The 12169-nt window shown below is 44.2% G+C and overlaps 1 protein-coding gene across 1 annotated transcript in view; it reads right to left on the bottom strand.

Annotated features, from left to right (window-relative positions):
• Positions 1 to 393: 393 nt before the first annotated feature.
• LOC140909563 (transmembrane protein 247) overlaps positions 394 to 12169 on the bottom strand; it is a 28189-nt gene continuing 16413 nt past the window's right edge. Inside the window, exons 2-5 of the mRNA XM_073339132.2 lie at positions 9607 to 9972; positions 4618 to 6446; positions 3288 to 3608; positions 394 to 692 (exon numbers count right to left, since the gene is read on the bottom strand). Of these exons, the coding sequence (XP_073195233.1) occupies positions 483 to 692; positions 3288 to 3608; positions 4618 to 4620 (534 nt within the window). The 5' untranslated portion in view covers positions 4621 to 6446; positions 9607 to 9972 and the 3' untranslated portion in view covers positions 394 to 482. The remainder of the gene's footprint in view (positions 693 to 3287; positions 3609 to 4617; positions 6447 to 9606; positions 9973 to 12169) is intronic.

Raw genomic sequence — 12169 nt, 5'->3', positions numbered from 1 at the left:
CCCTGCAGTGTAATTGGAAATAAAGGCATGAAACTGTGAAATGGAAAAGTCAGAAGAAACTCCTCAGTAGTGAGAGGTGATATACTGTGGAATAACTTCCCACAGAAAATGCAGGTCTTTTTTGTCTGGAACATTTAAAATGCAACTGGACAAAGTATTGGAGAATATACTGTATGAAACAATGCTGAGTTAGCTCCGACAAGGGCAATCTAATGACCTAATAAATCATTAGCGTGTCTAATTTCTAACTATGCTGGATTAGAGGGACAATTCTGCACAATTGTCAATCAATGATATCATTAACAGCAGTGACTTTTCAGGCATGGGGAAGTCAAGACAAACACTGAAGTAATTCAAAAATCAGTGTCTACTTTTGAAAAATCTGGCTCCATGTAATACTTCTCTTATCCTTATATATGATGCCTATCACCTTACTATCAGAACACTGTATATATCAATCAGGCTTCAACCATGTAGACCTTTCAGAGGAAGAACTGAGAGCAACACAAATAATCCCAGAGCTTTTTAATTAAATATAACAAGGTAACCACAATGATGAATAGGTGATGCTTCTTAACAAAGAAGAGCAACAGGTCCCTTGCTGTGTAGATAACGTGTATGAAGATGAAGCAATACAGGAACAAAGCAAATTGGTTCTGGGGCATGAGGAGGTCCAGGCATCCTTCAGCAGGCTGTGGACAAAGGGGCAAAAATGTGTGATATTGCAGGGCCATGTTCTATACATGTCCTGTGAAAAGACTACTGCTCAGCACATCCCTTGCCTTTGTGACCATAAACTGTCACTAATGTGATCCATGGACAAACTTTCAGATTGAGATCAGCGCGATTCTGTTTGAACAGCCAGATGAATTAGATTGATGAGCTGTGGAACTGCTTGGCTTGTGCTAACTGTCATACTCATGACTCCCAAAATACTTAGCTATGACTCTATAAAGGTTGTTTTAGTGTAGGGCTGGGCTCCATAGTTGTACTTGTCTCCTGCTATCTCTCTGCTTTGGGCATCTCAGACAAGTTCTGTAATGCTCTGATTCTTTATCAACAGCAGGGTGAAAAAAAAATTCTGTTATCCTGTGGATTTTTCTTTTAATGGCTGGATAACCAGTTAAAAGAAAATAACTGCTAGCAATTTGTGCACAGACTCACTCAAGCATGAAGTGTTTCCCATTTTCTTCCTTCTCCTGCAGGGGGACACTTTTGGTATGTGAGCCTAGTCTCCCAGAACAGCCTTCTACAACTTCTGGTAAGCACAACGCTCCAAGTTCCAGGTACCTCTGTACTTAATCATTTTTTCTTCAGTCAAGTTAGAATTAAAGTCCATTAAACATGTGGCAGCTGCTTCATGTGCTAACACAGGAATTCCAACAGTTACTTCTCTCTGTTTTTTTTATATGGAGGACATATGGCCAAATTCAGCCTTGATGTAAGCAGCTGCATCTCAGGAGTTTTTTATTTACTTGAGGGCTGAATTAGACCAAGCTTTTTCCATTCAGTCCTTGCCACTGAGAGATTCCTGAACTGACTGAGAGACTGCACATGCTAGTCGGGTAAATGATATCAAAGTAATTCCCAATAACACAGGTACAGGTTACTCCTCTACCACACTCTTACCCTGATGCCTTCATGTGGAAGTGAATTCAACTGGTGAATCTTGTACGGCACAAAGTTATCTTCCACTTAAACCTTAAGCTATACCTTTCCATTCACCAGTACTTGCTCAATGTGCGCTACTGAAAGGAAGAGGAGCAGTTTACCTACTGAATGGTTGTCCATCAGGGCTGTAATAGCAACACTTGCTCCATTTTTCCTATTGGTTTGGCAGTTTTAGGCACCACATTTCCCCATTTGTTGCCGTTAGTTTGGATGCAGTGAGTCTTAAGTTCAGAGCTACCTGGGTTTCCCTACAAATGAACTGTTATCTAGCCTGTTCTTTTTAGATCCTACTGTGTTTCCCATTATTTTTTGATGGGCATAGCACCTGCTGTTCAGATCAACCATCAGGCCAGTTTGCTTTGCTACACCTGGGGTTAACCACCCCTCTAATTCTTTAGAACACCCTCAAAATATGTTCTAGTCACAGGCAGTGTTCCCTCTAATTTTTCCAACCCATGTGTGGAATAAACTTTATAATGGGTACCAGTGTGGAGGTGATGTGTCACACACCCACATTCATGTGGTGGGAGTGGGGATGAGGGGTTTGGAGTGTGGGAGGGGGCCCAGGGTTGGGGCAGAGGGTTGGGGTGCAAGGGCTCCGGGAGGGGGTGCAGGCTCTGGGTTGGGGCCAGAGATGGGCTCAGAGCTGCAGGGTTGGGGTGGTGGGGTATGGGCTCTGGGTGGGGCCAGGATGAGGGGTTTAAGGTGCAGGAGGGTACTCTGGGGTTATGGGTGGGGGAGCTGCCTCTTCTCTTTCCTCCCCTCCCCCCCCACACACAGCAGCTGCTGGGCTGGGGTGGGGAGAGGCGCCTCTTCCTTCCCTCCACAGCAGCACCTGGGCTTCGGCTGCAGGAAAGGCACCCCTTCCCAGGCCCCAGGAGATCTGGGCTGCGGCAGGTCCAGGGCTTGGCTAGGTTGGGGCTGGGGGAGGGGTGCCCGTCCCCTGGCTGGTCCCTGGCCATGGCAGGTCCCCCGGTGGGTTCCCTGAGCGCCTGTGCAGCACTAAATAGGCGTGGCCCTGCACCTTACAGGGAATTTAGGTCACAAGACCTCTTTGACTGGCTCCACTGTAGAAGTTGTATCCCCTTGCCATAGAGTATGCTGGCCCCTTCAAGTAGAGTCCGAGTCCAAATCCCAGGGTCTGAGCTTTTGGCAGAGGGTGAGGGGAGGAAAAGTGCCTGGTCCTTCAGGAGAAAGCCAGATCTTAGAGGAGGAGTCTGCTGGACTTCCCTTCTGTGTTTGTTTTTTGATATTTCATCCCTGTTGAAGGGGAGAAATTGGAGGGCTAAACTATTCAACCAGTGAGGGAAACTGAGGCAGCAATGCATTTATATGGCTGACAGGGAAACCACTCTTACCCCTCTCTATTTAGTAGGCAAACCAGTTACAAGTAATGGCAAAATAACTTCTCCAATGTATTTTTTTTTTTAAAGTCTCTGGAGTTAATGTGTAAGATCCTGCTATGAGTTCATTCTTGGGTTTGATTCTGACTGAATGGAAGTCTTCTCAAAGAAATGAATCTTTGTGGAGATTTGGAAATATTTTAAACTGGGACCACGTGGAGAGCACACATCTGGGTCATGCCTCCCCCTGTTTACGCTTTCACCTGTACTTACATGTCCAGATGATGCCTGCAGGCGCATCTGCTCCATCTTCTCTTTGTGCTGCCGCTGCTTTTCCTTCTCCTCATATTGACACTTCAGCATAGTCAGCTCCATATCCAGCCGCATCTTCTCCAGCTCAGTCTCAGCCACTCGGTCCAGCGTGAAGTTTGGCTGCTCCATCTCCACCCAGCTGTTGATCTCACCATCATTGGTAACATGTTCTGGTTGCAGAGAATCCAGTTCTGCCTGTGAATTAGTCTCCAGGTCCTGGTCCCTAATTCCTGGTGGTTCTGTCACATCGTCAGGGACATCTGGGGTATTTTCAGGGGTGTCCTAGTCCATAGATCAGGGAAAATCACCCACTCCTATTTAACTGATACAAACTATTTTTAAAAAATCTTCTGGTAAAAGAAATGTTTTTCGACTAGCTCAGCTGGGCCAAATGCAGGCTGGCAGCCCAACTATATCTGGAAAGCTACTACACTTGAATATTCAAAGCCCTGTCTGAACTACTAGAAAGTCAGAGGCTCCACTTATATTGTGGTGAAAAGCAGTGGTATCATTTGCTATGGGGTGAGAGAGGCAGTTGCTCCCCCCAAAACTTTTTGTCCCCCTGACTTTTCATAGTTCTATATACTGTCTTCCACTTTTTGCCCCTCTTTCCTCCCAGCTTTGGATGCAGTCATTAGAGTAAACTTCCCCTCTCCCCACCCCAAATAGGAGTAGATGAGACCTAACCCAGTCCCCATAACCAGATCAAAGCCCTGGACTAAAACCCATGGCCTTTGACATAAGCATAAAGAACACTTCAACTCTGGGTCAGTTGAAAAGTCAGTGAAGAAAAACATAGGGGACAAATCTATCTCTGATTCGAGTCTAGTGGATGGTGTTCAACCAGATATGAAATTAGCTTCCCCTTAGAACCATGGAGTCATGAGACTGTGCTACCGTCTTGGATGTATCTGGCCAGGAGAAAAATATTTTACTACTCTGAATTAATTTCTGTCAGTTCATAAATGAGATGCCAAAATGAGCCAATGAAGGTGAGAGGCCTCCCTGTCTTGGCATTAGTAATAGGCTAAATAACAGTAGTAGAATGGGTTGGCTGCCTTTCAGCAGACCCAGGAGTTAGTTATGTAGAGATCATGCCACTGACAGGTCTGCCCTCCAGGCTTATGGAAAGCCACAATATTTATTTATGTAATGTATACAAGAAGCACATGCAAGAGCTTTGAATAAAATGGATGTAGACAAAATGTGGAACTCTTCCCCTGGCTTACATTTTAAAGTCTATGACAGAAGGTGAAGAAAATAAAAAAACAAAGAAAACTATTACTCTTACCATAGAGGTCTTGGGTACAAAGCTAGGGGAGGCAGAAATGAGGCTGGAGAACACTGGATTCACAGGCAGTAGCCACAGTTTTACAAGTCTTTCACTGTCCCATGCAGAAAACTCAACACCAGCTGCCCCAGTTCGATCCAGATAGAAGCACAAAGTTCAAAGCCAGATTTCAGCAAACTGTCATGCTGATGTCACAGGTTCCACACTATGCTGTCTCATAATCCAGCTGTTGCTACAACATCATAAATGCTCTGTTGCTAGGTGTCCAACAGCACATGGGAAATCTGCAGCAGAGCCAGGGATAAATCCAGTTCTCCTGATTCAAGTCTAGAACCTTAACCACTAGATCAGTTCTTTTCCTTCTGTAGCCACCTTCCTGCTGCTTCAGTGAATGAGACTGTGTTCCTTCACATAGTGGCAGCATGCATAGTAGGCAGCAGTCTGGCTCACCACGTGCCTAGCCATGATCAGCTGGCAGTGATTTGTAGGGTTCATGGGAGTAAAAAGTTTTAAGCAGGGATTTGAAGTAGGATAGTATGGTGACACTATGGATTTTGATGGAGTGTTTCCCTCCAATTAAGGAGTGGTGTTGAGGAGAGGTAGTGCTGAGAAGGGCTTGTAGGAAAAGCAGACTAGCAGGAATTGAGTGGTAGAGTGAAGGCAGGTGTCATCAGTGTGATAAGATAGATTAGTGCTAAATGGTGAAGGGCCATAAAGGCACAGAAAAGAAGCTTGTGGAGGGAAGCCAATGGAGGGATGCAAAGTGGAGGTGGGGGGGCCATGAGCAGACAAGGAGCTAGGAAGATAATGCTGGCAGAAATGTTTTGAATGGACTTAAGGGGAGGACAAGGTAAGCTAGAGAGAGGAAGATGACAGTACTCAAGATACAACATAAGGGCTTGGAACAGAAACTTTGGTAGTCTGGACAGACAGAAAATGCTGGATCTCTGGATCGTTCTGTAAGAAGTTGTGACAAGACTTAAACACTACAAATGGGTATGGGTCTAGAAAGGGGCCAGGTCAAAGATGATGCTGACATTACAGGCCTGAGTGACTGGGAGGATGGTGGTGGTATACATGGTGATGAGGGGGAAGAACAGAGGTGTGGGAACAGAGAAAGATCAAAAGCTCAGTTTGGGCCTTATTCAGTTGATGTTAACAGCTGGAGATCCCCACACAGAAGTTTCAGTGGGGTAGACCAAGATGTGGGATTGGATGGAGCAATATTGCTCCTGTGTTGAGAGGTAGCTCTAGTAATCAAACCTGTGCTCGCTCAGCGAGAAGCCAAATTCTGCTGTCAGTAACACCTGCCTTTACTCTACCATTGATGCCACTCAATTCCTGCTAGGATAATTGAAGTCAATGGAGTTACACCATCATAAATTTGGAGAAATGAAAACAAAATAAGGAACAAGTGTTGGGGCTTTTAGACATTTTGGTGGTGGTGGTTTATCTTTCACCCTCCATCTTTGTCCACCTTCTTGTTACCAAGGTTGGCACCCTTTTTAGGTGCCTATTTTTCTGATTGGTTAAAGTTTAAGCCTAATCTACCTAACAACAGTAAAGTCAGGAAGGGGTCATCTGACTCCCAGTTATTCTGCTTTGTGACAGAGTCTATATAAGGGGACTACACACTCTGTCAAGGGCTGTCTGCTCAGGAGGCAGCCCATGTTCAGTTCAACTCATGTCTGCTCGGTTGTGCAACGGAGAAAAAGGAACATCCAGGTAAGCACAGGTGTTTTGAGGTTGTCTGTCATCGAGGAAGATATCCTGTTCCATCTCGAGTTCCTGATTCCAGTAGCTGTCCTCAAGGTCTTGACCTGAGTTACCTGAGAAGCAAGGCAGACGAGAGCATTGTGAGCCATCTACACCTGAGTTCCTGTCACTCCTAGAGACTGAGTAACGTTGACATTTTATTTGTGTTGTGTCCATATTGGTTAGGGGTTGGGTCTGGGCTTCAAGCCAGCTGTACTTGTAAAACCACCGAGCTGTTTTATGCTTTATTGTACTTTTCTCTATATTTTGTTATGTACCCTCTTAATAAACCCTCCTGCATGTTTTCAGCGTTTAAAATGACTAAGTTTCATTTGACCTGTGACTAATAGGTGATAGACCCTACAGAGGGATCAATCCTTTTAGGGCAGTGGGGTCCTTAAATCAATTCCACCAGTCTCTTCTGGTAACAGTTCTGGTGATCACAGCAGGACCCCTGATGGTCGCAGTTGCTTTAAGTTTTTATAATCTGCTCATCTAAGGTTTATGGGACAGCCACAAGTCTTGAGGGAGGGCAGCATTGGTATTTGGCCAGGAGCTTTTCTTATTTTGAGACCCAGCTGCTGAAGTCAGGCACCAGTGAATGCTCTGTGGGAGCTCTTTGTGGTGTGCTAACTGAGGACTGATAGCAGGCCAGCCATTAGGCCCACTGAGCATGACATAGGCCCAATGAGTACAGCAGACTCTGGCCTTGAGAGAGTCCGGTGGGAGTGCTGTTTGAGATAAAGGGAGTTTAATAACTCTGGGGCAGGCCAGCATTGTTGCTGAGCATTGCTTGTCCCGACTCTTGGTAGTCACCAGTAAAGTGCTGGGGGAAGTAGTGTTGCTGTGTGAGCCAGACACACTACTTGATTTGTGAAATGTGTCTAAAGCTTCAGTCCCAGCGGATGGAGTGAGGAATTAATTGGAACATTGTGTAAATTCTTTTTGTAAATGGAAAAATCCATGGGCTGAATTTTTTTTTTTAATGGGAGGATGCATTTGAAAAATTGTTTTGAACTTGGGAGAATTTTGTAATGGTTAAGCCTATCCCCAATAAGAAAACAAAGAAACTAGCTCTCATATATGGGCTAGTCATGGTGTCTAGAGAATGGCACGAACACATAAAATCTAAAAGCAAGGTAATCTCCCAGTTGAAAGAACACAGCTGAAAAGGAAGCTGACATTGATAAATTAACATTACAAAGCAATACTTTGTCAGCTCAAGGATTAAACCACTGTTTACAAATCAACCAGCTAGAGCAGCAGGTTAAAGAGCTTAATGCATGCTTGGCGAAAAAGGACAAGAAGAATTTTGTTTTAGCTACTAAAATGGAGGAATCCCAAGCTGCTATATGAGAGCTGGTCAAAGTGGTTCAGAATAGTAAACACAACGTTGGAGATCATACCACATATAAGAACAAAATTGAGTTGCTAAGCTAAAAAGAGCCCAGGGTATGCTCAATGCCTTGAGTACTGACCCTTTAAAAGGTTATGGATCTGAAAGCTGCCCTAATCAAAAGGGATCAGAAAATGACTTTGATTTGTGAGAGGTTAAAGAAACAAGAATGCAACCTTCTGCCCCTCAGATTCAAGAAGAGTTAACAAGCTATGAGGGAACGAAGGGGGGGAGGGTAGAACACCACCTGCCCCCCAATGGCCACCATAACTACTGTAGTAAATTATGGCCCAAACTGACCTGTGGAAACAAGGTTTGAGACAAAAGCTTATGGGTCAGACCAACCCAGAGCAAGGGGCAAAACTCTGGGCCCATTAAATAAGGATACTTCATTGGCTTGGCTTGGCAAGATCAGCAACATGGCTGCTATTAGCAGAGATGGCACTAGGGCTCTGCTACATGAGTGTGTGAGCAGGGAAGAATCCGGAGCGTTACCCGGAGAGGTGCAATGGGCTAGCATAAGGGAGATAGCTGAGAGAGACGATGCTGTATATGAATTGTACTTCCTACATGAGAACATTCTGGGAAAATTTTATTCTGAGAGGCAAAAATCTGGTGAAAGGCCAGAAAGGTTTTTGGGAAGAAAGTGGTTATTGTATTGGCTGTCAGGTTTATCTCCTGTTGTGAATGGTGTAGCAACATGTGATATGCCTGAATTTAAGGAGGTGTTTATTCAGGGTCTCTTACCAACAATAAAGGTTTCCTTATATCCCATAAATCCTAGAACCACAACAATTAAAGAACTGGAAAATAAAATTCTGAAGCATTTGAATTACAGAGAGAGAGGCTTTCCTTAGTCATTGGCCAAAGAAGAAAATTTCAGCTGTAAAGCACCTCAAAAGCACCCCAACAACAAGTCCAATGAGCAAAAAGCAAGAAACCTCATACAGAAAGCAGGAATTCTGCAACAGATATGTCTTCCTTTATAATCAAGAATCATCTAACAATTGTCACAGCAGAGAAGCTGCTGATATGAAAGGATTTCAGTCAGTGTTGTGGAGAAAATTACTTAAATACAAGAAAAGAGACTAAATAGACTGCCTGCCTACAGAGGAGCTATTCAAAAGGTTAGCTAAGTATGAAGGAGGCTGTAACAGCAGTGCTTCACCAGCATCTGCTACCAATGCATCTGGCATCCAATATGACAGGACCAGACTCTCCCACCTCCCTCTTTTGTGGCACTCATCAGTAATGATGTTTGGGGGATGCCTGTAGTAGATGCCACCATAAAGGGAGAGCATGGATACATCAATCAAGTCATGTTAATTGACACCAGTGCCACCTTGTTGTTATTTGCTCAAAAGCAGCTCCAAAACCCAAGGACTTTAATATACGAGGAGTAAAGGTATGGGAGGGATACAGTAATAAGGAAAGCACTGTGCCCTTTATAAAACCAGCGTTGTGTACCATGGGCAAACTAACAATAAGAGCATCATTTGGCATACAGACGCTAGATGGACACGGCATTCTGGGAATGGACATCCTGAAAAAGTTAAACCTTGTGGTCAACCTGCCTAATAGAATGCTAACACAAATTCAAAGACAGGAAGGAGGTCTCCTCATTCCGGCAGCCCACAGAGTTGCAGACTCCAGTAAAGCTAGAAACACCTGAATGGGAGCTAACAGTTAGAGATAACAAGACAGTATCTGCAAGCATTCACCAGTAATAAGCATTAATGCAGAAAGATCCAAGCTGAAGTAATCATGATGGGTCCAGACCCCAAGCCGCAAAAACAGTATAAATATTCTCAGGAGGCTGAGGAGGGGATTAAACCTACCATTTTAGAACAAGGGGTACTTGTAGAAATGGATAGTGTCTGTAACTTTCCCATATTGCCTGTCCTAAAAGCGGACAAATTCACCTGGAGATTGACTGTCGACTAGCGGGAGGTAAATCGAGTTACACCTAGGTTAGCTCCAGTTGTAGCCAAATTTCAGGAAATAATGGTGGCCATTGCTGCAGGTGCTGATGTGTTTACTGTACTAGACTTGAGCAATGCATTCTTCTCCATTCCTCTTCATCATAGCATAGGGTACAAGTTTGCATTCACCTGTGGAAATAAGTCCCTTTCAGGTGAGTATCCCAAGGGTACCACAATGTGCCGTCACTTTGCCACAAATATGTATCCAAAATGTGGGAGCATCTGGAAAAGAAGGAAAGAATTATAAGTTATGTGGATGACATCCTCATTGCAACAATAACAAAGGAAGAGAACTTCGAGGTATTGGAAGTCGTTCTGAAAAAAGTTGGGGTGATGGAAGTTGTCATCAGTCCCACAAAGGCGCAAATGCTCAAACAAAGGGTGAGTTACCTTGGGATGGAGTTGGGCATTCATGGAAGGAGACCTGATGCCAGCAGGATTGAATTAATATACAAGCTGCCAGCCTCAAAAGATATAACATCATTGTGTTCATTTGTTGGACTTACAGGGTTCTCAAGAGACTTTATGAAGGGATACTCAGTTAGCTCAACCACCCTATAATTTGTTCAAAAAGGGTAAAGAATGGACTTGGGGAGAAAAGGAAAGAAACACATTCCGCCGACTCAAACAAGCTCTTATTCAGGCACCAGCCCTTGTGTATGCACAGTCAGGCAAACCCTTTCTGCTCCAGCTAGCAACAACAAGAGAGATTAAGTGCAATCTTAATGCAAAATACTGGTGTGGGACTCAAACCTGTCACATTTGGATCAAAAACATTTAAGTGAAATAGAAAAGCAATACTCACCGTGTGAACGAGAAGTGTTGGCCCTCACCTGGGCAGTGAAACATTGGGAGTATCTTATAGGCATCTCCCCCATTATCTGAAAGAATGTTCATACCCCAATACACAATGTACTGTCCAGTGAAATTAATGAGGGTGGGGTATCAAGCCCCCTGCTATCTGGCTGCATATTGAGTCTACTTAATAGGGATCTTGAAGTGGAAAAGACTCATTCTCTCAATGGTTCCATACGTACTACTCACTAGTGGAGAAGATCACGAATGCCCACTACTATTTGAAAACACCAGTAGTCCAAAATCACCTTTTGAACTAGAAACATCCTATGAGCAAGCTAAAGACTCTGGCAGAGACATTTGGGTGGTTGATAGGAGTTGCCCCTGTAGTCAGATGTTTGGGTGGGTGGGTGTGTGCGTGCGCTCCCTGTGTGCTGTCCCAGCTCTGCGCAGACAGCTGGCACAGCAGACCTTGAGCAAACCACCCAATGACCACCCAGCAGACCTTGAGCAAACCACCCAATGACCTTTGTTAAGGTACAAAGGCATCAGGCCAGGTTTACTGTCGACGAAGCATGATAATAGCACCTGGCAGACTCTATGAGGATACTAAGACATGCATGCCCATGACAATGGATGCAGCTCAGTCAGTAGTGGGACTTTCCACTGCCCCTTAGGCGGTCCAAAGATACTCTCTCTGAAATACTCTTTATACCCTGATATAAACAAGGTACGTACTGTCATCCTGACCTTATCTTTTAGGAGGGGTCAGTGTGTTTCTGTTATCCTTGGGGAATGTTTTTGTGCTATCCTTGGTATTGGTGTTTTCTGGTACCACTTGTGTTTGCGTGAGTACTCTGTGCTTAGCACTTCTTAGGAATGTGTATTTCTGCAATATCACCTCTGATCTTGCCAAATTCTGTGAGCAGGTCCTGCCTCATACCAGGCCTATGATACAAGGGCTTACATCTCAGGCTTTCTTCCTACTACAGCCACTATCATGAGGATAAACCCTGAGCTGGATATGCTGGTAAAATACTACAGGGAACAGTGGTTCAATGTTCTGTGCAAGCTGCTGAAGTAGTTGCTATAGTAGCTACATTGGATGAAGCAGATCCAAGTTGTGACCTTTTTAATTTGTTCTGACTCTGGGTCATCCGAGCCCTTGTAGCTTGGATGCTGATATGGATGGCTGGATGGATAGACAAATGACTTCTGCAGATAACAAGCCTATAATACACACAAAATACCTCTTACTTACTTGGAAACTGGCTGAATCAAGAACTGGCAAGAGTTAGCTATTCAGGGTCAAAGCACATGGGAAGAACTAGGCGGAGATATCTGGCCTGAACAACAAAGTAGATCTCCTCACTAAAAAAATCTGTGCTTTTAGGATCTGAAATCTTGTGGACCAAGTCTGCCGACATTGTGTGCAAGATGCAATCAGTTGCTGAAAATAAATTTAGACGTAGTTGAGTTACAGAAACAGGACAAAGATCACTGAGCTGTTGGGAAAATCTTAATATAGAGGTTACCAAAACTCTATAAACACAACAGTGGACTTGTAATGGCTACTAAGAACAACATTGATAATGTTATCCCTGTGTTAATGATACCATCATGA

Source organism: Lepidochelys kempii, chromosome 3, assembly GCF_965140285.1.
Source record: "Lepidochelys kempii isolate rLepKem1 chromosome 3, rLepKem1.hap1, whole genome shotgun sequence".
Taxonomy (NCBI): domain Eukaryota; kingdom Metazoa; phylum Chordata; order Testudines; family Cheloniidae; genus Lepidochelys; species Lepidochelys kempii.
The sequence above is the reverse complement of the archived record's forward strand: the minus strand, read 5'-3'. Positions and strand labels throughout refer to the sequence as shown.